This window comes from Agelaius phoeniceus, chromosome 22 (genome assembly GCF_051311805.1).
Source record: "Agelaius phoeniceus isolate bAgePho1 chromosome 22, bAgePho1.hap1, whole genome shotgun sequence".
NCBI lineage: Eukaryota > Metazoa > Chordata > Aves > Passeriformes > Icteridae > Agelaius > Agelaius phoeniceus.
Genome location: NC_135286.1, coordinates 594,035 through 618,278, shown reverse-complemented (window position 1 = coordinate 618,278; position 24,244 = coordinate 594,035). Strand labels below are relative to the sequence as shown.

The window sequence follows — 24,244 nt, the reverse complement described above, 5'->3', positions numbered from 1 at the left end:
GTGTCATGTACTTGTGAGTAAGTTTCAGGTTTTTGTGGTGCTGTGAGGATTGTGCAGAGCCACAGAATGGCTTGGGTTGGAAGAGATTTGTAAAGACCATCTTGTCCTGCCATGGGCAGGGACATCTTTCACTGGTTCAGCCACAGCTCTCGCCGGCAGAGGCTCCCGAGTCCCCAGAGCAGCTATTTCATAGTGATCACTTCCCGAGGTTTCAGCCTTCCAGTGAAAATCATCTGGGCTGTCCCAGCCGTGGTGTGGCCACAGGCCCAGGGCAGTGCTGTTCCCTGTGCTGGCACTGCTGAGATCCCTCAAATGGTGGGGTCAGAGACAGTGGGGGTGTCCAGGGCAGGGAACGGAGCTGGGCAGGGGCTGGAGCCCCAGGAGGGGCTGAGGGAGCTGGGCAGGGGCTCAGCCTGGAGCAAAGGAGGCTCAGGGGGCCCTTGTGGCTCTGCACAGCTCCTGCCAGGAAGGCACAGCCGGGGGGGCCGGGCTGTGCTCCAGGGAACAGGGACAGGAGCAGAGGGAACGGCCTCAAGCTGCCTCGGGGGAGGTTTAGGTTGGATATTGGGAAATATTTCTTCACCAAAAGGGTGGTCAGGAATTGAAACACGCTGCCCAGGTTGAGTCACCATCCCTGGAGGGATTTAAAAGCCGTGCGGATGTGGCACTTGGCGACACGGGTTAGCGGTGGCCTTGGGCCGGTGCTGGGGGCACGGCTGGGCTCGATGCTCTCGGGGGGAGCGTTTCCAAGCCGAGCGATTCCGCGGCCGCCGCACGCCGGGCTGGGTTTGCCGGATGCTCCGGGCGGAGGAGCCCCGCGGCCCCTCCCCGGTGCCTCCCGCCCGCCCCGCGCCCCGCCCCGGCCCGGCCCGGAGCCGGTGGGTGCCCAGCCCGGCGGCGCTCGGAGCCAGCCCGGCGCGGGCACCCGCCGGCAGCGATGCCGCTCGCCCAGCTGGCCGAGCCCTGGCCCGACATGGAGCTGGTGCATCTGGACACGGAGGTGAGCGGGCACGGCCGGGGGGGCTCCGGGGCGGGGGGCGCCGCCGAACAAAGGAGCGCCCGGCGGGACCCCGCGGAGCGGAGCCGCCCGGCCCGAGCCGCGCCCCGCGCCGGGGGAGCGCGGCCGCCGGAGCCCCGCGCAGCCGGGGCCGCTCCCGCTCCGCTCCGGTACCGCTCCGGTACCGCTCTGGGGCCGCTCCCGCTCCGCTCCGGTACCGCTTCGGGGCCGCTCCGGTACCGCTCCGGGGCCGCTCCCGCTCCGCTCCGGTACGGCTCCGGTACCGCTCCGGGGCCGCTCCGGTACCGCTCCCGCTCCGCTCCGGTACCGCTCTGGGGCCGCTCCGGTACCGCTCCCGCTCCGCTCCGGCACCGCTCTGGGGCCGCTCCGGTACCGCTCCGGTACCGCTCCCGCTCCGCTCCGGGGCCGCTCCGGTACCGCTCCGGTACCGCTCCGGGGCCGCTCCGGTACCGCTCCGGTACCGCTCCGGTACCGCTCCCGCTCCGCTCCGGTACCGCTCCCGCTCCGCTCCGGGGCCGCTCCGGTACCGCTCCCGCTCCGCTCCGGGGCCGCTCCGGGGCTGCCGCGGGGCTCGCTGTGCGCGGTCGGGGCTGCGGTCGGGGCTCCCGGGGGCACCGGGGGCTGCCGGGCTCGTTGCTGCCCGTGCGGGCTGCGATCCTTCGGGGAGTGCAGGCGGCGCTCCCAAATCTCCCGGGCACGGAGGAAAGCGGACCCGGCTGAAGGCCCAGGGAATAAAGATCTCAGTTTTGGGGGTTTCTCCCTCACCCTCCCAGCGCCGTCTTCTCGCAAAGGCCTGTGCCGCCAACTCCGACCACGCTCCCGTGTCACTTTGCCGGACGTCTGCTCTTCCCTCCCTCCTGGCTCTTTTCCTCCTTATTGAGACCCCCAAGGCAGATGTGCAGGAGGGAGCTCATGCCCTGTGCACATCTGCAGGCTGGCACAGCCATTTCCACAGGAAGGGACAGCCTGCAGCAGTTGTCACCCACGGCAGAGCAGCCGGCTGAGGCACTGGGCTCTGGCACTCTTCAGTTAAACATCTTCTCACTCAAACTGGAACCACAGCTCTCCTGGAGAAACTGGAGGGGAGGTGGGGATTTGGTCCCAGGGGTTTCACAGACCGCGGTGATTTCTTGTTGTTCTGTCAGGATTTGGTGCTGGCACACTCCGTTAGCATACCTGGGGATGTCTCCATGGTTAATTTGTCAGATTTGCTCATTCCTGTTTAAAATTGCCTCTTCAGAGGTCTGTGCTTTGAACAGAGGCAGCGTTTCCCCCTTGCTGCAGGGACAGCAAGGAGACACTGGCCATTCGAGGTGCAGTTTCCTAATTTTCATCAGCCAGGTATGGCACAGCTTCTCCTGGAGCCCCCTGTGAGGTGGGGAGGCTCTGCCTGGGCCAAACACCCGGCACAAAGGTGCAGTGGGTGAAGAGCCTCTGCTCTGAAGCATCGCTGGAGCCGTGAGGAGGAGTTTGTGCTCCAGGCTGGGAGAGGAGGGAAGTCCTGCGGCGATTCCCAAGTCACATCATGTGCCCAGAGCCAGGCCGGAGGTCATTGCTGGGAGACAGGGCTTTTTATTTGTGGTTTCTCCTTCCTAAGAAGGGACATGCCTGAAAAGCCAGAAAACGCTGCTCGACTCATAATGGGAGGAAAGGAATTCCGGTGCCCAGGGCAGGGGAAGCCGCGGGCGAGGCTCCGTTCAGTGCCTGGTGCCGCTGTCCCGGTGTCCCAGTGCCGCTGTCCCGGTGTCCCGGTGCCGGTGCTGTGTCAGCACCATGGGATCATTTCCAGCAGAAATGCCCGGGGCTCTGGGCTGCTCTCAGCCCGCTCTGCTGCGGGCTCAGGGCAGGGCAGGCACTGATTTCCTCATGGCGTGTGGGTTCCTCCTAAACTGAAACTGAAGGGAGCCTCTGGCTCTCCCCTTCCGCCATCTCTCCTTGGCCGCAGCTCCAGGTCAGGGCCAGGCACCACGTGCAGGTGGGATTTTAGCAGATCAGATTTTTTGTGTCTCAGGATCTCAAGTGGGACTTAGCAATTTGCCTGCCTTTGGTTTAAAACGATAGGTACACACTCTTAATTACAGCGAGGAGAATAATACAGGTGTTCTTCACCACCACGCCTGGGTCAGATGTTAGAGAGCTCCCTGAGATCCAGCAGCAGAGCGGGAAGGGGCCTTGAGAGGAGTTTTGCACTTTGAGGTGAAAATCGCCAAGGGCAGGGGCCCAAGGGGGAAGTTTTCACCCCTCCTGGGAGAGGTGGCACCACTGAGAAAGCAAGGAGACGTTTCTGGAACACCGGTTACGTAAATTGCCCTGGGATCGCTGCCATCCAGGTTAGAAACCGGCTTCCTCCGACCTTTGCTTTCTGAGTCATGGAGCAGAGGTGCTGTCACCGTGCTGGTGGAGGCATCAGTCCCATTGTTGAGGGATTTGGGGTTTTTCCACTGTCTTCCGGGAGAACTGGCCCTGTGGTGCCCCTGTTCCTGGCCCACTGGAGCTCAGCCATGCCAGGGAAACGTGTGGGAGTGGGTGGCAATGGGAGCTTGAACTGCTCCCTGGCAGGAGCCAAGTCCCTCTGTCCTAGAGTCCGGGCTTTATAATCATTGCTCCTGCTTGTTTTACCCTTGCCATTCTCTCTTCTGCTTACATTATTCCAAATATTGCTTATGTAGTAGAAAAACATGCCTGGGGCAGAGCACAAACGCTGGAGAATGGAGTAGAGTGACACAGAAATCCTTCCCTGTGAGGGTGGGCAGGCCCTGGCACAGGTGCCCAGAGCAGCTGGGGCTGCCCCTGGATCCCTGGCAGTGCCCAAGGCCAGGTTGGACAGGGCTGGGAACAGCCTGGGATATTAGAAGGTGTCCCTGCCATAGCAGGGGGAATGAGGTGGGCTTTAAGGTCCTTTCCATCCCAAACCATCCTGTGTTCCTTTGATTCCATGACTTCATCCCCATAGCGATGGATCTGTCATCAGGGCTCCGCTTTGCTTCAAATTCTTCTTTCATTACACAAACCTACAACAATGCAACTGACGTGGGATTACGCCAAACTCCACCACTTCAAGCTAATTATTTTTGCCTGTATATATGTATCACCCTTTATTGAGCAGGAGCTGCTCATGAATAACTCTTTTCTCAAGCATGGTAGCTTGAGCTGTGCAAAGTACGATTGAGAGACAAGGGAGACAGCTGAGTGGCTGTCATCTCTGATATGCCTTGTGCAGAGACTCCTCTGTTTGGGTTACCAGAGCTCCTTTGGAGATCTCTATTCTTGTAGAATTATTTCCTTTCTCTGAACTGCAATAGGCAAGATCCATAAATTCCACTTAATGGCAATAATTTAAACATGCCTTGTTCTGGTGTCAAACTAGCAGGAGCTCTGGGGTGACAGATTTCTTCCTCTGCTCCTTCCTTGAGTGTTTCATGGCTCATCAGGGTCAGGTGAAAGAGCATCTCTGGGTACCTGGTGCTTGTGGGGTGTTTTGGGGCCCCTCAAAAGTGGCTGCTCCAAGCCTAAGGATGCAGGAACAGCAGCAGGCTGCTCTTGCAGGCAGAGCTGTCCATAACCTGGGATGCCCTGAGCTGGTGGTGTGACCACAGGGCAGGACTGGGTCCCGTCCCTACGGCCCTGCCAGGATGCACCTCGTCCTGGTTTCACATTAGAGCACACACTGGCCTGCTCTGGAAATTGCTCCCTGTGCTGCGGATTACGTGGAATTAAAAGGATTTAAAGCGCAAGATGTCCTAAGATAAATATCTCCCAAGTTCAGCCAGGCTGGCAGTTGCGTAACTGAGCACACTTGTTTTCCAGGATACTTTTCTGTGTGCTATTAAGGAAACTCGCCCGGGGTGTGCTCAGGAGGGGTTTGTGTCAGCTCTGGGGCAGCTGGAGGGGTCCAGAGGTGCCCTGGCTGCCGGGCTGCTGCTCCACGTGCCCATCAGATTAGAGCTCTAATCCCCTTTTCCGCTCGCCCCCGAGCAGGGCAGTGCAAGGACAGCCTGCGGCTCCCGGTGAGGCTCTGTGGCTGCCTCATCAGCAGCCCCAGCCCTGCTCTGACACAGCCTGGCTGAGCTCCCCACTGCCCCGGGCACCCCAGGGAGGAGCTGGGCCTCCCTCCTGCCGCAGATGTTGCCTGGTTGCTGCGGGAGGGAGACCTTGGGAGTTCTCTGGGAGCAGGACATTTGGGAGGCTCCTCTGCAGCCCCAGAGTGCTGTGGGAGGGCAGCTGCACCTGCTCCCCCCTGTGTGTGGTGTGCAGGGGCAGGGCAGAAATAAAGCATTTTAAAGAGGCAAATGTCAACCCAAGAAACCCACAAACTATTTCAGCCCTGCTCATGGCGTGCTGAGTGGCCGTATTTTATCTCGGGAGGTGATGAGGCTGGAGCTGTTTCCATCTGGAACATACACAAATGGCCCTCCAATTCCATATGAGGGAATAAGGACTGCTTTTGCTCTGGGGTGGAAGGAGAGCACTTGGCTCTAAACACTGCAATTCTCTGCTCACACATCTGACTTCTGTCAGCCTGAGAAAGGACCATTTCATCAGGAGTTTCATCCCTCTCAGAGCAGGGAGCTGCATGCCCAGGAAGCCTCCCTGGCATGGACACTGCTGTCTTTCTTTCCCCATCCCTTCCATCCCAGGTAGGATGGGTTTCTGTCAGCAGCAGAAGGACAAGTTTTCCTTTTCAGAGAGCCAATAAAACTGAGCCCTCGAAATTCTGGTGGCTCTGGAGGTACCACCTTGTGTCTCCCAGCTCACCCTTGAAGCAGAGAGGTTGGACACCCCCTGCGTCCACTCACCCCTCTCCTGACACGTGCCTTGTGGATCTGCTCTCCACACCAAGAGCCAGGCACTGTTTCCCTCAGTCCAGCACATAAATTCTGCTTCTTGAGCTGTTTGAGAGAAAACCAGCCCTCCCCTAGCTGTGGTTTGGATTAGCAGCCAGTTATGAGCAGTGGATGGGTGACAGCTGAGCCAGTAAACATCAGCCTCTTTCCAAGTCTGGTTATCTTGGTGCTGTGGCTCCCCCTGCTTTGTGGGGGCTGTTCATAAACACAAATTCTTACTTCACTGCTCAGCTATTCTCCGTGCTAATGGCACCGAGGGCTCCGTGTAAACAGCAGGGCAGCATTCCTCTGGGAGAACTTCTGCATGGAGCTGCTGGGGCCTGTTTCAGTCCTTGGCTGAAACCACTCTTGACCTTGAAGTTAAATTGGGACTATGGTGAGTTGTGGAGCTCAGGTCGGGTCCATACAGATGTAAATAAATGTTGCAGTATAGTGGAGACCTGAGGAAGAAGTCAGGTTGATCATCTCAATGGATCCTTGCTGCTCCAGGGAGGGAGTTGGCTTCGTTTCTGTCAGTTCCTGAAAGGCTCTAGAACCCAGCCATTCCCCTGAGGGTCTGAGACTTGAATCCAATGGCAGTGCAACTCTTCACTTGGCCCATAACTTCTGGAAGGGAAGGAATAAACTGCCCTTGTTCTTTGAGGAGAAGAGGAATGCCATGATTTTTGGAGCCTGAGACTGCAGTGCAAACAGATGTCAAAGCAAAGTCTTCTTGCCCTTGTTTTTCTCCACAGTCTGCAGAAAGCCTCCTGTACGTGCTTATCCTGCTCTGGGTATCTGTGTCTCAGTGAAATCCCACCCTCTTTGCTCGCCCGGCCTCCCCCGGCGCTGCCGGTGCCTCTGAACCCGATCCCGGCCCAGCCCGGGCCGACCCGGGCCGGTGCCACTCGGGTGGCTCGGGTCCTGCTGTGACCCGGGCCGGTGCCACTCGGGTGGCTCGGGTCCCTGCTGTGACCCGGGCCGGTGCCACTCGGGTGGCTCGGGTCCCTGCTGTGACCCGGGCCGGTGCCACTCGGGTGGCTCGGGTCCCTGCTGTGACATTGTGCGGGGCTGGAGCTGCAGCCAGCCGGGCGGGGCAGATTTCCTGCAGCTATCAGCTGCGATAGGGTAATAAATAACCGACAAACGCCCCAGTGAAAGCTGGTGGCACAATGGCACGGTGGCTGTTAACTCTTGGGCTGTGCTCCTGCCAGCAATGCTGAGCAGCGCTGCAGGAGGGGTGGGATGGAGCAGCTCTGCAGCTCTCTGGGGTGGGAATCGGCACCGACAAGCCCAGGGATCCTCCCTGGTGCTGTTTGTTTGCCCCACGAGCAACATTGGGTGGATAAAGAGCCCCAATTTCATTTGGGGGAAATGTGGAGAGACCCTCTGGGCATGAGACTTTCTTTTAAACAAGTTAAAAGACAAAAGTCCGGTGTATGGAGAAATGTTCAACCACCTTGTACCATGTCCAAAGTGCCACCCTGCCCTGTGAGGGGCTCCCAAAGCCACCAGCTTTTGTGAGGGACATGAGGAGCAATCCAACGCCTAGCATGTGCTAACAGCAGGTTCTCTTGCTTTGCAGAACGGGCAGCCAGCTCCAGAAGAAGGTGGGAATCCTCCATCCCAGGTAAAAAATGCCCCAGGTGACCTCTGCAGGTGCCTCTGAGCGTGGGGGGTGTGAGCTGACTCGGGAGCAGGATGGGGATGGTTATTTTTAAACCCTGCAAAGCTGCTGCTCTGTAGATCTGCAGGAGTGCACGTGGGAGTGCAAGGGACTGGAGACAGGGAAGGGAGAAGATAAACCCCTGTCTTCCTGTCCCCTTGGTCACCCAAACATGCCTGGAAGGTTTTCAGGAGGGCCACCTGGGAGCACTGGGAGCTGGAGTGGGGCTACAGCCGAGGGTGAGAAGTGAGAAGCCCTGGGGTGTTTCGGTGCTGTGTTTATGCCTTTCTCTGTGGTGTGATCCTGCCAGCTGGGATGAGCAGTACAAGAGTATTTGATGGTTTTGGCACAGCTGCCCTTGCTGAGTGTCTGGTATCTGTTTATTCTCTTGCCTCGGTGGGGCTGGGAGAAGCTCCACTTCTGCCAAGCTGCCCTCTGCATCCCTGTTAGCACCAGCTGGGAAGGACAGAAAGACCTGGGCTGCTGTCTCCTGTGTTTTGGGCAGGGATCTGAACCTGCCACTCCTTCCTGATGCACCTCAAGCTCACCCTGCTCCACACACGAGCAGCGTGGTGTGGAAGGAGTTGATTTGTGTGCTGAGAGCCCTCCCCAGGTGCAGGACCAGCAGGATGCTGTCCCTGTGGTGTCTCCTGATTGTGCCCATGCCTGTGTCCTGCACTCACTGCAGAGCAGAAGAGCCATGTCAGTACCGTGAAATCATAATCCCTTCAGGATTTCCTTTTGTGACCCAGCCATGCTCTGATCGTGGAGAATGACACAACACTTTGGATTTGCCCTGGGCAGCCTTCCCGAGCGGGCTGTCAGGAGCTCTGTGCCCTCAGCCAGGGCCCTGTGGCAGCTTCTCTCTGAATCATCAGCCCTGCCGAAGGCTCTGGGGGCTTGCTGTGTTGTTTTTCCAGCTGGTTACGTTGTATTTTTAGTAAAAGATATTTAAACCTAAACCCCAGTTGTCTACATTTCAGCCAGTTTTTTTCCCTGGGATGTTTGTGGATTTCTAACAGTGCCAGTGCATCTCTCCTACCTGTTCTGCCTCTGTTCCACTCTGGAGCTGGCCTGGCACTTCCTCAATGGCTTGCAAAGAAATCTTTGGGTCAGATGAATTCAGGTCAATGGAACTTGCACTTCCCTCCCCTGAGAGCAGTGGGTTTACAACTCTTCACTGTGGCTGCATTTCTGGCATGGGGAGAAAGGAATCTTGTGTCGTCTGGTTGGATTCCAGCTGGGTTTTTAAGGTTTGAGACTTTGCCTCTTTCATCTTCAAACACTTGGCTAAACTGCCCTTCCCTAAATGCTGCTGATGGATGTTGCTTTAAAAATCGTTCAGGATTTTTTTCTCTTTGAAGGACATCACTGAGAGAAACCCTGGCTGATTCCATCTGTAGGTGCTATTCCACAGAAAGATCATGAGATAGAAGCCAAAAAGCACTTGAGGTTCCCTTTGCTGCTCTGTGGGTCATGGATGTGCAGTCCAAGCCGGAGCAGAGCAGAGGGCAAGTTCCCAACATCCCAGAGCAGGGAAGCCTCAGGAGCCCTGTGCTGCTGTAGGTGTCCTGCTTTCCACTTTCCTGAGGCCCTGTGGCCAAAATGCCTGTGAGCAGTGTCTGACAATCCCATTTTGGGTAACTTTTGAGCACCCAAAGCTCTGCTGCGTGCTCCTGAAATAACCTCGGTGGCGTTTTCCAAGTTTGTACAAGGTATGTTTGCTACCAGCACAAATGAAATCCCTCCTGTAAACACATACCTTCAGCTTGAGGGCAAGCTGTGCCCTGAGATGCTGCAGATGGGGGAGCACCCAGCATATCTGTGTGTTTCAGTTCTTTCTGTGGGTAGACAGCAGCAGCAGCTCCTGGCTCTGGCTTTACGCAGTGGCCGTCGCCATCCGAGGTGACTATTCTCACATTGAAGGTTGCTCAGGCTCCCTCCCACACCCTTCTGTGCTGTGTGTGGAGAGCTGCAAGGGGGAGAGGCACCTTTTTTCCAGGTTTGTGCTATCCTTTTGCAGCTCATTCTGTGATCTCTGCTAAAAATAACCTGAAGCGACGACAGCGGCGATTGCTCCACGCCCACGCTGCAGCCCTGTCCCTCCCGGCCCTGCCAGCAGGACGCTGCCAAAGCACAGCCCTTGTGTGCCTGGGCCACAACCAAAGGCTCTCTGAAAGGGAGGAAATCCAAGAGTTCCTCAAAAGAGTCAGGAAGCTCACAGTTGGTGCTGTGAGACTGATGGAGTGTGAACCTCCGTGGCCATCGCAGCTGAAACTCCAGGTGGTCACTGCAGAGGTACCAAGGGCAGGGTTTGGGCCAGGCTGGCCCTGTTCTGGTACTTCCTTGCTGCTTTTGTAGCTCCAGCTCAGCTTCCTAGCAAGAACAGCTGGTGCTTTTCACAAGCTCTTGTGTTTTTCACCTTTCAAGAGCAGTTGTGGTACACAGGTCCCTGCAGGCCCCATTCCTCAGTGTTTACCTGGGGAATGTCTGCAAGATCCCTGTGCTGGTTAGGGCTGGGGAAGAGTCAGTGCTCACAGTGGATGGGATGGGGCTGTTTTGAATTTGCACTGAAAACAGGGTTAATCATGGCCACGTCCCTAACACCAGGCTGCTGATCCAGTGCAGGATGGGTACAAGGATGGATTTTTTTCTCATCCTCTTTGGTGGTGGTGATTAAAAGCCTCTCTGGGTACAGAAGCTCATTCTCCCCTGTGTTCTCCAAATTTTAATTGCCAGGTTGGGTGAAATTGGTCCTTGTTCAGCTGGGGAGCAGCTGAATTCAGTGGGAAAATGGAACCTCTCATAACTGGGGTTTTTCAGCCTGCTCTGCAGCCAGCTTGGCTGAGGGGTGAGCCTGTGCTCCCTGAAGGTGCCAAGCATGAGGAATTGTACATGGAAGTACAACACCCAATTAGTGAAATCACTTCATCATGAAAAGCAGAGGAGTGGAGCTGCAGTGCTGAGTGTGCCCACACTCTCTCTGGGGAATGGGCTGAGGGTGCTGATCAGCTTGTTCAGGGGGGATAATCACAGAGCACAGGGAGAGCTGGGGAAGGAAGAGCTGAGCTCTCCCAGCTCCGCACCATAAAAGGGACCTTTGGGACTGGATGAGGGCTGTGCTGTGCCACAGGCACCAGGCAGGAGCTGCTCCAGGCTGAGCCTGGCTGGGGCAGTGCAGCACAGGGAGAAATGAGGCTTTTCCCCAGGTCTGTGCAGCTCCTGTTGGTTTATCCTGACCAGATAAAGCTTGCAGACAGGTCCTACCCTGCATGAAGGAACCCTGGGCAGGGACACCTTCCATTATCCCAGCTTGTTCCAGGCCCTGTCCAGCCTGGCCTGTGAGGGTCCAGGTGAGGGAGGGCTCTCAGGCCAGCACTGCCCTCAGCTCCAGGCTGAGAGCAGGACAGGACCCACATCCAGTGGTGTGGTCCTGGTCAGTGCTGGACACCACTAATCTCAGCCTCTTAACGTGAAGGGTTTCCAAACAAACAAGTGAGTGCTCTGCTCTGTGCGTGTTTGCACAGCTGCTGCTGGCTCCTGCAGGAGCTGGAAAGCTGTGGAGCTGTGGGAACGGGCAGGTACCTCAGCACATCCCCTCTCAGCCCACTGCCCCTCTCCTGGGGCTCCCAGCCAGCAGTGTTCTGGCCACACTGGCCCTGTGGCTGGGCAGGACGTGGGAGCAGAACATCCAGAACATCTCCAGTGTGCTGTGGTACTGCCTGGAAATTTCCCTGACGCTGCAGGGACTGGCAGCAGCTGTGGCCACTCTTAACATTTGGCTTTTCCAGCCTGTCACTGGTAAAGCTTTGAGTTCAAACTGGCTGCTCTGCCTTGTCAGCTGAAGGAATTGAGTGGGTTTGTAGCTCCAGCAGTGCCTGACAGCTGCCTGGCCTGTTCCTGGCAGAGCCTTTGCTCTGTGTCCTTGGCAGGGCTGGGCTATGGCGAACAGCAACTTCTGAGCTCTTAGAAAACACAAATAAATGCCTGTTTGAGGAGCAGAGTCTCTGATGAGCTGCAGACTCTAATGGATAATTGAAGAGGGGTCAGCTTACAGGACTTGCACACGAGGAATGTAGCAGAGTCTGCTCCAGCAGCCCTCCCACAAGGTCCCCGACCCATCCAAACCACTCCGGTTTCTTCTCTGCCATTTCCATCCCCCTGGTGAGTTCATAGAAGCTGCCTCATGTTCTGTCTCCAGAAAGCCTCTAGTACTGAAGGAAAATAAATCCCTGAAAATCTGTTACTGTGTGTTGTACTTGGAGGGGACAGTGGTGAGGGCTGGCACGGGAGAGGACCCCAAAGAAGCCATTAATATTTGATTTTTGAAGGGGGCAGAGTTTGGGTTTGGGTCACTGGGTCATCCACCCCAGCAATTGGGAGCTTGGAGTGCCCTTGGCTGGGTTTGCTGGGCCCCCTGGCTGGCCAAGATGCTGACTGGGATTCTCCCTGCACACACAGGCAGATCTGCCTGAAGCTCCTGCGGCTTCACCAGTCCCAGCTTTATTTGGAAGTGAAGCCTGCCTTGGACACGAGCAGTAAATTCCTTGCCTAGCTCCAGGTGAAGCTGCTGTTTTCCCTCTGGTTGCACTGTGCTGCCTGCCAGGCCTGCCACAGGGTGGGGACCATCCGGGAGGGGAGTCCCAGCTCTCTAAGAATTCCTGCCTTGCCTGGAGCCCTTTTCCTTCTCCCTTAGGAAATCCCCTCCGTGTGTGCCTGGGGCAGCCTCCCAGCAGTGGGAGCAGAGGCATTGCAGCAGCTCCTGCTGCTCTCATTGCAGCTCTGAGGCAGGCAGGGTTTCCCAACTGCAATGTGAAATCCAGGTCCTTCCCTTGCCAGCTCTGGAGAGCAGGGCTGGGAAACGCCACCCCTTTGGGGAAGGAGGAAAGGAGGGGGTTTAACCCTGTTTGTGCTGGAAGGCCCGGGTGGGCAGAGCTGCTCTGGGAATGCTGAGCGGGCTGAGGACACTCTGTGCCCCTGAGATGTGGCTGAACTGATCCCCTCACTGTCAGCCAGGTGGATTTCACTGGACATGAGAGGCTGGATATGGACTGGGAATGTGCCAGGACTGCTGTCAGGGGGGAGGTGATGGCTCTGCGCCAGCACTGGGGTCAGTGGTCATCTTTGGGGTCCAGGAGAGGACCCCTGGGGCCTCCACAGGGACAGAGTGAGGAGAAAAAAGCTCATTAAAATAGCATCTGAGGGGAACAGGACAAAACATGGTATTCCCAGTGTGGGGGTGGCTGCAATCCCTGTGGTGTGATGTTTGGGGAGGGGATGGATGTGATCTCTGTGTTTGGGGAGGGGATGGATGTGATCCCCATGTTTGGGAAGGGGATGGATGTGATCTCTGTGTTTGGGGAGGGGATGGATGTGATCCCCATGTTTGGGATGGATGTGATGTCCATGTTATGGTCCTGTCCCTGGCACACGGAGCAGCTGAGCCATGGAGGGGGTGGCTGCATCCATGCTTTTATAGACATTCAATGATAAACCAGAGCTTTGCTCCAGCAGACACTCATCCTGTGCACTCTCATTGGGGTGTTGGTAACGCACAGCTCGGGGCGTGTTTTGGACAGGGTTGGTTTTGCTTTTAACCCTGCTGCAGTTCACAGCCATCCCCAAAATGTGACAATCCCTTTCTCTCAGCACGGGTGACCTTCCCAGAGGGCAGGAGAGAGCTGGGTTCTCCCTGCCTGCACAGACCAACCCCGGCAGGTAGCAGGCAGAGGCTTTTCCAGGTCCTGAGACGCTTTCTGTGTGCCTTGCAAGGGGAGGGCAGCCTGTGTGCTGTGGGAGGAGTGTGGAATTCCAGCGTTCCTGCAATACAGAATAGTTTCCACATCCCACGATTACTCCAAGGGCAGCAAACAATTCTTGGTTCTTGTTGTGAAACCAATGTTGTATTTTATAATTCAGCTAGAAAGAGTTTGCAGCTTTTCTATTGAAAGTAGCAGAAGTGCCCCATGCAAGGTGGTGTTTGCTGCTGGTTCCTCAGAGTGGGATTCTGCATTTGGAACAGCCTGGGACAGGGTCTCCTGGTTTCACCACCTTCAAAGCCCGAGCTGGTTGGAATTTGCTGAGCAGAGCTTCCCTCCCTGCTGGGAGGTGTGTGCAGGGCTGCAGGAAGGGGAGGCTGCATCCTCTGCTCTTTTTCACCAGAGGCTGATTTGCTCTGTAGAAGCTGCAGAACTGAGTAATTCCTTATCTCCTGGCTCTTAAAGGTGTTCTCCTCTCCAGTGTCACGTTTCACTGGGTGCAAAGTCCTGCTGGCTCCCCCCTTACAGCTCTGGAACTGCAGCAGCACCCGAGCCACTGGGGAGTCTCTGGAGTTTGGGAACATCTTTTGCCTGAGCTTGTATCTTTAGCCCAAACAGCTCATCGTCAGCTGATCCTGGCCAGTTGCAGCTTGTGGTGCGTGGAAAGGGTGGGGAATTTTTTTTTTTTTTTTTTTAATTTTTTGAAGAAACTTTCAGTATCTGCTGCCAGCATAGCCCTGGATAGAGCCAGGAGCAGGAGGAGCCTGGGGAGTGTGAGGGGGTGCCTGTGCTGGAGCCTCTCTGCTCTCCATCCCAACACCGACCTGAGCCCTCTGACATCAAGAAGATATTTTGGCTTCCCTGTGAAACGAGTTGGTTAAAAACTGAGCAGATCAAAAAGGATGTTGTGAAGCACAAGGACAGGGCCTCAGCTGTGTGAGCCACCATCTGCCTCCTCCCTTCCTCAGCCTCAGGCTTTGCTTGAGAAAACCCTTCATCCCTTAGCAATCTCCAAGCTGCCTCTGTTTCAGGGGTGCTGAATCTTCCCAGGGGGGTGTTTATGACGTGGGTGCTCATGAAATGGCCTTTGGGCTCCCCCCATCCCGTGTCAAATGAGGAACACATTTTGGACGCTGAAGATGCTCTGAGTGCCACCTGCTGGAATGTGCTCGAGGGGTGCTGGTGTGACACTGCCTGTCCCGTGGCAGTGGTCCCTCTCTAGGGGTTTGCCTGTAGCCCTTGTTGTGGGGAGCCAGGATCACTGGAGGAGCAGCAGAGTCCTTCCCAGGAGTCACCAGGTTAATTTTACACCATTTGGTTGCCTCTGTGAGTGGGGAGGAATTGCCCCCAGGAGGATGGCAGAGCGTTTCCAGAGTCAGAGTTTTGTTTAAGCCGTGTGTGGGGAGGCTCCTGATGTTTTCCATCCCAGGATGGAGCTGGTCATTCCCTTCTTCAGCTGCCTTGGCTACGTAAGGGTTTGAGCATGAGGGCTTTGATGATTTGAGAATTTGAGGATTTCTAGACACCACGTTACCCCAACTGGGCAGAGCTCTGACTGTGTCCTCTGGGTTTCTCCTCCCTCTCCCACTTTTGGTTGGTTTTGTTTTTCAGGAGACCATTAACAGTCCTTGGGGATGGTGTGGGGTGAAACGTGCAGCCCTGCTCCCTCTCAGTACTCCCCTCCTGCAAACCTCCCGCCAGGAATCCGCCCCTGTCCTCATCCCCTCCTTGGGAAGTTCCAGTCCCGAGGTCCCTGGTGCTCCAGGGCTGTGTTTGTAGCAGTGACTTTGTGCAGGGCTTCCACCTTCAAAGCCACCCTGCGGTGTCCCTTCCTCCTTGGGCCCCAGTGTCCCCGAGGCTTTTGTCTGTCAGCAAATGCCCTTGTTGAGAGTCAGTTAAAGGCTAAGGAAGCCTCTCTCTCCCTGCAGATCCTCTAGGATTGCTCCAAGAATCTCCCTCTTATTTTAAGAGAGTCCGTGGCCCCAAGGCACAGGTACCCCCAGCTGAACCCTTCCCTTCCCAGCCTGGGCCGTGGCTCTGCTCAGTATCCTGCAGGATTTCTCAGCCTGGGGGCTCCCAGGACACTGAGGAGGATCCACCACAGAAGTACAATCAAAAGTACCAGGTTCTGGCCAATTCTTTTGTTGCAAATGAGGCCGAGGGCCAGCCCTGCCCAAAAAAGGCCTTTGCAGAAGGGCAGGCAGTGAGTGGGGAGGTTTCTTTACTTTATTTGTTCCCCTTTTTGAGAACCACCACTTGAAAAAGTTCCAGACAGAACAGCCTTTACTCTCCACAAACTCCAGCCTCGCTTCCTCTGCAGAGCTGCAGCCCCTCGTGCTTCCCACTGATCCCAGCTCCCTCCTGAGCAGGAGCTCCTGGCCCTTTCCCTGGAGAGCTGCAATTCCACTGATCCTACAGGGAGAGCATCCCTGCTGCATGACCATTTGTGCTGCCCAGAGCAAGGGTAGAGAAATTTTGAGGAAGAAAACTACTGAGGCTCTCGGTTGCTTCTTGCTGCCTTGTGCAGTGCCTGAAATTGTTGTTTCTGAGCCTGTTTTCATGTGTGTGACAGGGGCACTGCACTGATCCTCCTGAAAAGCCCGCTGAGATTTGCTGATGGCTCTTTCCATGCCTAAGCACCCGTAAAGCCACCCAGTGTTCTCGTTTGGCTGCTGCATTGTGCAGCCATGGCCACACAAAGCCATTTCCCCATACGAAACCGCCGTTTCCTTTCAGTAAAACTCCCAAAATACATCCCAGTGACACAAGCACGGCACCGGGGCTCTCGCGCCTCTCCGGGCGCCGCTCGGGCTGCGAGCTCAGGAAAGCTCAGGAACAGCTGGGGAAGGATGGGAGGATAACAGCCCAAAGCTTTGGAGATGCTGAGGCTCCTCTTCCGCAGCAAGCCAAGGATCCAGGAGGCAAGTGTCTGATAAAATACCTGCTCTGCCTGCCCTGCTGGGCTCTGTCTCTTCTGCAGGACAAAAGGAATCAGGGAATTCCTGATCCTGCAGAGCCAGACCTTATCCAGGTTTAATTAAGCACTCTTTTGGAAAAGGCATTTGGGAGGGTATGACTGCTTTCTAAGAAGTGTCTTTCCTAGGTGCTGCCAGATTTTGGGAGTGTTTTGGGACCAGAGCATGTGTTGAAGCAACAGAAATTAAAACAGCTTCTGGTTAGTTGTTGATGAATAGGAAGTGAAATGCCAAGAGCAGAATCTGTTTCGAGCTTTTGCAGGGTGGTTTTTTTTTTCTTGCATTTAGATGTGACGGTCTCAACCGGCAAAGTGACAAAACGCGAGCAAAAACAAACCTGTCTCTTGGCTTCTGGCTTGTAAAATCCTCCCTCAAAAAAAGGGGGAAAGTAGAAAACAGGACTTGTATTTGGAACTTGGGAAAACCCCCTGTTCATCGGTGCCCAGCCCCTGCTGTGGGGTGACTCAGCCGTCTGTGCCCTGCGAAGGCAGCACAGGGAGGTTCAGAACTTGTCTCCTCCTCTGACTGGAGCAACTTCCTGGGCTTTTATTTTTCCAGGAGAAGCCAATCTCACTTCCCAGCAGTGCAGGGATCTGTGGGAAATGCCTCTGGAGGCTGTGGGTGGCAGCAGGTGCTGGGAGCCCCCAGGAGCAGGGAGGGCTGGACCTGCAGAGATCTGTGGGATTTGTGGGATTTGTGGGATCTGTGGGATCTGTGGGAATCCAGCCCTCCCACCCCATCGCAGGCAGGGCTGGGGCTGCTCTGAAGGAGCCAGGATGGAGCTGCTTTCCCAGTGGCTGGGAGGGATCCTGGAGCGGGATCTGCTGAGGATCTTGTGATGACTTTTCACTCAGGAAGGGGTTCAGCTGTGGTTTTGGCAGACTTGTCACCCTGCTGCTCCTGGAGCAGTGGGACAGTCACCCTCTCCAGCAGCTGCCCCTGCAAGGGCACAGCAGTGCAGAGGAGCAAGGGGAAGAGGCGACTGCAGGGGCCTCTCAATCTGATTTGGTCCTTCTGGAGCTGAAAATCAGTTAATTCTTAGCTCCAATCTCACTGTTCTCACACAGTTACTCCCTTCCTCAGAGCTTTCTTTTCCTTCTCTTCTCCCTCTCAGTATCTCCTGTCCCACCTCTAGGTCACCCTGAGTTTATCAAATGCAATCAATATAAATTTATTTACTGGGACCAACTGCTCTCCTGGAGCCACCTCATGGCTCAGAATCACATCCCAGAAGTGATGGCTCCCCCAGTGAGACACCCCAGTGGCTGTGCACAGCTCACCTGGTCTTGCTGAACAAGTTCTTTGGGAAAACCTTAGCAGACAATCACAGCCCCTCTGTGCTGACGTTTGTTTATTGTCCCACAGGCAAAGTCTGACATCACTTGGATAGACAAAGACCTGGTGGACTCAGCAGACAAGGTAGGAGAGCTGCAGCGGGCACCTCACTGAGACTCATCCATTTCATTTGCATTCTGTCCCACACACGAGGGTGTGAGCAGAGCTCACAGGGACCTCTCTGAAAAACAAACCCTTTCCTGCCCTGCCTGCCGCCCCTGCCAGCCCCTCTCAGCTCTGTGGGACGGCTGCTGCAGAGAGCAGCTATTGCTCACTCTTCACGTGACATCCTGGACCTGATTTCATCGTCCTCCTCCTCCTTCCTCCCCACACCAACCCCCTTTCCGTGCTGCCATTTGTGTCTCCTGTGGCTTTCTGATCTTGTCAGTGAGCCAGGACGGGCACTTTTGGTTGCGTGGATGTACAGGGGAGATTTTCTTGCCTTTCTGAGACTCCTCTCCCACGCTGGTAACACAGCATGAAAAATTGTCTGGGTCAGAATGAGATTTATCAGCTCCTGCCATGCCCAGGCACAGGAGTTTGCTGCTCCCCACACTGAGAACGTGGAGCTGCTGAGGAATGGGTGCTTCCCTCGGGCAGCACAGGGTGGACAGGGTTTCTCCCTCCCTGGGCTGTGTCAGAAGGCAGGAGGTGTCGGTGTGAACCAGGCTCTGCTGTGCTCAGCAGCTGCAGGTGCTTTTCCATGCTCTGGCACCTGCCCCAGCCCTTGGAGCTCAGCAGGCAGCGTGGTGGGGCTGGGCCCAGCTGCCTCTCTGCTGTTCAGTCATTTGTTTCTTTCGTTATCAGTTCTCAAAGAGCATGTGGCGGGGGCACAGGGGGCAAGACAGTCATAGTTTGTCTCTCTGGTTCCATCCTCTGCACTCTCAGGAGAAATTCAGAAATCAGTGCTGACACGGGGCTATTTCCTTTTGTGTGGGTGTCTTTTGACTCATTTCAAGGGGCTTCTTTCTTACCACCACCCTCTGGGGTCTTGCTGCAGGAAACATCTGTCTGTCCTGATGGAAAGGCCAAAGGGGAACAGGTTTGGAGGGGGAAGGAGGCAAAACAAGCCCTCTAAATACCTCTGCTCTGTCCTGACCATAATCTGAGCCATGGTGGGTTCAGAAACAAGAAATGCCCTTAAAAACACCTCATGGACATTCAGGGTGGCTCTCAGATAAATAACTCCAGACTCCAGAGCAAGGACTCTTGTGCAGCATAAGGCAAGAGAAGGATTGAATGTCAATGCAAACACTGCTGGAGAAATCCCATCGTGGGTGCCCCCTCATCCCTGTGCCAGTGGGAGAGCAGAGATGTGCAGCTCTCCGAGGTGTCATCACACTTCTGAGTGGGTTCTTGTGAGTTTTTCTCTTCTGTTTTAGAGATGAAAGTGGCTTCTCACGATTTCCCCTGTTGTGGAAATACCCAAAGCTCCCAGCCTGACGTGAATTTCAGGCAGCATTAGCTGGAAATCACTTTAAGGAGATTTCTCTGTGGTTTCTATTAGTGTGTGAGCCAGGAAACCCAAATGCCAGCTGTGAGATTATTATTTTTTTACATCAAACCTGAAAAAAAAAAAAAAGCCACAACCACAAGTATTGTCGCTGGGGAGGGGGAGCGTGAACCTCCCTCCGTGTCACTGGGTCTGGTCCCACTGCGCATCCGCCGCCGGTGCAGCCACCTGCAGCTCCTGCAGCTCCTGCAGCTCCTGCAGCTCCTGCAGCCCCTGCAGCCCCTCCTGCTGCTGCTGCTGCGGCAGAGCCCCCAGCCCCGCTCCGGGGCCACAGCTCCCGGGGCCAGACGATGTTGATCGGGATGGGACAATGGAGAGGGACCCCAAATTTCCCCGTGTGTGGGCGTTCCTGATGCTCTGGCTGCACAGGAAGCAGCGAGCCAAGCCCTGCAGGCTGCAGCTGCCTGCCCCCAGCCAGCTCTCCAGTCCGGTCAGTACCACTGCCACCTCCTGCTGCCACCTCCTTGCCACATGCCTCTGCTTCCTTTCCTGATGCTTCCCATGGATGCTCATGGCACTCTGGTTTGCTTTTCTTTCTCTGCATTCTGGGCAGTTTGTTGTGGTGACTCTGGAAGAAGCTGGCCTTGGTGGCACACAGGTGCTTTTGTGTTGGAGACTTGTGTGTGCTGCCAGCCAGGCTGTAGGAGCTCTTCACAAGAGTCCTGAGTGTTGAATGCCAAGCTGGTGGATGAGTCCATGAGAGAAAATCCTCCCTTGTGTCAGCAAGATACCAAATGGCTTCTCAAAGTGTTTCTGTGGTAGGAGGATCACAGGATGGTCTGGGCTGGAGGGGACCTCAAAGCCCCTCCAGTGCCACCCCTGCCATGGCAGGGACACCTCCCACTGTCCCAGGCTGCTCCCAGCCCTGCCCAGCCTGGCCTTGGGCACTGCCAGGGATCCAGGGGCAGCCCCAGCTGCTCTGGGCACCTTTGCCAGGGACCCTCACAGGGAAGAATTTCTTCCTAATGGGTGTCTCCCTGCTGTGGGCTCTCTCCCTGGAGAGCTGAGCTGGCAGGAGGAGCAGAACTTGGCCGGCTCCTGTTGCAGCTCTGGAGGTGGGAAGCTGCTCCTCACAGCAGCTGTCTGCAGGGACTGAGCCTCCAGATGGACCCAGAAGTGCAAAGTGGCTGCTTTAAGCTGGGAGATCATTGGGAACACAAAAATGTGTTGTTTAAGGGATTATGGGATCTTTCTTGCCTGTGATCAGCGAGCCCAGGGAAAGGCAGGGTAACACCAGGGAGCTCCTGTGCCCCTGCCCCGAGTGCCTGAGCAGCACAGGAGAGAGCAGAGCTCCCTCCATGGAAACAAAGCCACTTCCTAAACTGAGAAAAACCCAGCCTGAGAGTGGGGAGGGGAGGGAGCTCGGTGCAGGTGGGCAACCACATCCATGGGCACTGGAGGGTGGGAGTGGGCTGGGCAGGACAGGCAGGGCTGGCACCTGCCTCTGGCTGGCTTTAAAAGTTGCTTTGATGAGGTGGCTCCAGACCAAGTGTCTGAATAGGTCTAGAAAACAAAGTGTAAGTTTTTTTCCCCAACTCTGCAAGGGAAAAAAATAAATTGTAGTTCCAGCTTTCTGCAGCCTCTGCTGGCCACAGCTTCCCCAGGGCTGGGGACAGCAGAATTTAATGCATTTTTGAACATAATTGCCGTCCTTTGGGTCCAAAAGTTTTGCTGGGAATAGGAGGTGTTTCAGCATCACCTCAGGGTCTGTGGCTGTGCTGGCCCATATCCCTTGGTGAGTTTATTCTACTTATGCTGATTAAATCTATTTTTTCTTCTTTATTTTTTTTAAGTAAAATAATGTGTTTTAAACAAAACATGTGCCAGAGACCTTGGCTTCCCCTCAATCTTCTTGAAGGCTGGAGTCTGTTAAAGCATCATCTGTATGTGCTGAAGATGCACTAAGACTTATGTTGCAGAGTTGCTCAGATTGCTGAGCAGATGGGCTCCAACATGTCTGATTTTTGCCAGCCCTGGCCCTGTTTTGACAACAGTGCCTTATTTTTTGTGTTGTGGGATTTTTAGTGGCATAAACACTCCTGTTTTTGCTACCAGTGCCTCAAAAAGGAAGGTGCTTCTCAAGCACTCCTCTGAAATGCAGTTCAAAGCAGCGCCTGTGGTTGGGAGGAAGGGCTCTGTATTTACCTGCTCCTCACCACCCTGACTTATTGATTGCAGATGCTGATACCTGTGACAACCTTTATGGTTCTCTCCCATGTGGCTCCTGTGAGTCTGGAGCTGCAGTCCTTGTTCCATAATCCCAGAGGCTCCTTTCCCTTGCTCAGGAGTCCCTGCCAACCGTGTGCCCTCTGTTTCAGGGGGAAGGTGTCGTGCAGGAAATCAACATCACACACCATGTGAAGGAGGGCTCTGAGAAGGCTGATCCCTCACAGTTTGAGCTCCTGAAGGTGCTGGGACAGGGCTCTTTTGGCAAGGTGAGATCACTTCTTCCTATGTGCCATACCAGGCAAATTATTCTGGTGACGAAAGGAACCATCCCCAACAAACCCACTTTCCTGACTCCCAGGAATGTTCCTGGGCATGTTCCTCCCTTCTCAGAACTGCTGCTGTGTGCCCCAGGCTGGTTTGGCCCCTGTTTACGGTCCAGTTTCCCTTCTGTGAAGGAGGAAGGAAGTAGCCTGTAGCTCTTATCTATTTCAATAATCCAGGTCTCACACACCATCTGCTGACACATTAAATCAGCCTGGTGTCAGTCAGTTACCAGCTGACAGTGGGGCTCAGACAGGACTGTGTGCTGCTGCCTGGGCAAACAGCTCCCAGGCATCAGCCCCAGCCCCACAAGAACTGCAGGAGTCAGGATGTGTGGAAGGCTGGAAAGGAGGGAAGTGCAACATGAAACTGGGGGGTGAGAGGAGTCCACACACAGCACTTCCCTGGAAACCCCACGGGAAAGCTTGGGCTTCTTAGGGACACTCTGGGGTTTGCCAGTTTGGAAAGCATCCAGCTCCTGCTGCCAGTGTTTAGTACTTGGTGAATGTAATGTTTTTCTGCCTCAGGTTTTCTTGGTGAGAAAAATAACTCCCCCAGACACCAACCACCTCTATGCCATGAAAGTGCTCAAGAAGGCGACGCTGAAAGGTAGGAAGGAGGCTCCTCCTGCAGTGCTCTGAGCCTCTGTGACTTAAAGAGCACTGGGGAAATGTCACTGCTGGCCCTGGGGTGGGCTGGGTGAAAGAGAAGCATCTTTATCTTAGCAAAACATGCTCCTTTTCTTTCATCTGTTTAAGAGCATCATGATGGAAACACCTGGCTCAAGCAGCTTGGTGCTTAAGGCTGGGATGGGGCTGGACACTGGCCAGGGCCTTTTTCTGTGTCTGAGCTGTTCCTCTCTTCCCACAGTGCGGGACCGGCTGAGGACAAAGATAGAAAGGGACATCCTGGCTGATGTCAACCATCCCTTTGTGGTGAAACTCCACTATGGTGAGTGGAGCTCCCTGGGTGCTGGGAGAGGGGCTGCAGCTCCAGCAGACTCTGCCTGCCTTTCAACACAATCCCCTGAATAGAAATCCTTTTCTGGAAGGATCTGTGGCCCCACTGCCTGCTCCAGCTAAGGCTGCTTTTACTGCCTAGGGTTAGGGTTCTAACTAGGGTTAGGGTCCTGCAAACCATAAAGCCCAGAGCTCCAGGCACACTGCAGCTGCAAAAGGCATCCCAAGGGGAACACAAAACTGCCACAACTTGGCTTCCACCACAGCTTTTTCCTTGGAACCAGCCTTAGCCCAAGGCTGCCTAGGGTTAGGCTTAGGGTTACTGGGTAGCTGAGCATGGACTGGGAGTGGAGGTTTAAACATCAAATCCCTGGGATTAAAACATTGAGCCATGAGAAACTGAGAAAGCAGAGCTAACTAGCTGGGCTGGAGTATTGCATTATTAATGCTCTGACTCTGGGGAAGGCAAGGACAGCTTTGTTGCTGTAAGGTGACCAGCACCTCTCCTGGGAAAATGGCCCTTTCAGGAGGGTATCACTGGTGGAAAGGGAACCAGACCCCCATAAAATGAGGATTTTCTGCAGTGCCAGAGTGCTGTGGGGAGCTCCCATTTCAGCAGCAGGGACAGGCCATCTCCTTTACCCCATCAGCCCTACCTGCATTTGACCCAGGAACCATGCAGGGCATGTGCCCAGCTGGAGCCGCTGGGATTTAAGTGATTAATGTAACACCACGGAGCCTTCCCCCAGTGCCGGGCTCTGATTCCTGCTCTGGCTTGTGTTTCAGCATTCCAGACAGAGGGGAAGCTGTACCTCATCTTGGATTTCCTCAGAGGAGGTGACCTTTTCACTCGGCTTTCCAAAGAGGTGGGTATGCTGTGGCATCTCGGTGGGCTGCTGTGGCTCAGCTCATCTCTGCTTATGGCCTGGAGAAGTAACTCACCCTTGTGGTCCTTGAGAGGGTGGAAACAGCCTCCAGCCTGCTGCTAGTCCAGAGCTGGCACCAGGAGAGGGTGTGGTGGGAGCCCTGTGCTCCAGCAGAAGAACAGCAGCACAGGTGGCAGATCCACCCCTGCAACAGCTTCAGATGAGCATCTCCTAAGGAACAAGAATGAAAAGAAGGTCATTTAGGATTAGAGTATTAGAGTTAAGGAAAAAATTGTTCCCTTTGAGGTGGTGATGCCCTGGCACAGGGTGCCCAGAGCAGCTGTGGCTGCCCCTGGATCCCTGGCAGTGCCCAAGGCCAGGCTGGACAGGGCTGGAGCAGCCTGGGACAGTGGGAGGTGTCCCTGCCATGGCAGGGTGGCACTGGATCCATTAAGGTCCATTCTGATCCAAGCCATGAATGGTGGGTGAAGTCTGGAAAACTTAGAAAGGGCAGGAGGGAGCAACATGGATGTGGAAGGGTGCAGGGGAGCTGCTGGCATTGTAACCCAGTGTCTCTCTGCTTTCTCCCCCTGCCTGCAGGTCATGTTCACTGAGGAGGATGTGAAGTTCTACCTGGCAGAGCTGGCACTGGGACTCGACCACTTGCACAGCCTGGGGATCATCTACAGGGACCTCAAGCCAGAGAAGTACGTGTGGCCAGCTGAGGCAGGATCCCAGCCCTGGATCCAGCCCAGCCTGGAGTCAGGGAACAGCTCCCACCTTCCAGAGGGGCTGCAGGGTGCCCTGGGGCTGGACACGTGGGAGGTGGTGGTGCCAATC

General features: G+C 55.4%; 1 protein-coding gene across 3 annotated transcripts in view; it reads left to right on the top strand.

Annotated features, from left to right (window-relative positions):
* The first annotated feature begins 828 nt into the window (after positions 1 to 828).
* The window catches only part of RPS6KA1 (ribosomal protein S6 kinase A1), a 29,985-nt gene continuing 6,569 nt past the window's right edge, over positions 829 to 24,244 (top strand). Inside the window, exons 1-8 of one of the 3 annotated variants that reach the window (XM_077189590.1) lie at positions 829 to 1,000; positions 7,427 to 7,471; positions 17,607 to 17,660; positions 21,408 to 21,524; positions 22,107 to 22,188; positions 22,450 to 22,530; positions 23,325 to 23,404; positions 24,005 to 24,111. In XM_077189590.1, coding sequence (XP_077045705.1) covers positions 938 to 1,000; positions 7,427 to 7,471; positions 17,607 to 17,660; positions 21,408 to 21,524; positions 22,107 to 22,188; positions 22,450 to 22,530; positions 23,325 to 23,404; positions 24,005 to 24,111 — 629 coding nt within the window. In that variant the 5' untranslated portion in view covers positions 829 to 937. Of the gene's footprint in view, positions 1,001 to 7,426; positions 7,472 to 17,606; positions 17,661 to 19,368; positions 19,520 to 21,407; positions 21,525 to 22,106; positions 22,189 to 22,449; positions 22,531 to 23,324; positions 23,405 to 24,004; positions 24,112 to 24,244 lie in introns of those variants that run through there. The other 2 variants (XM_054648164.2, XM_054648165.2) reach the window with 2 other exon arrangements.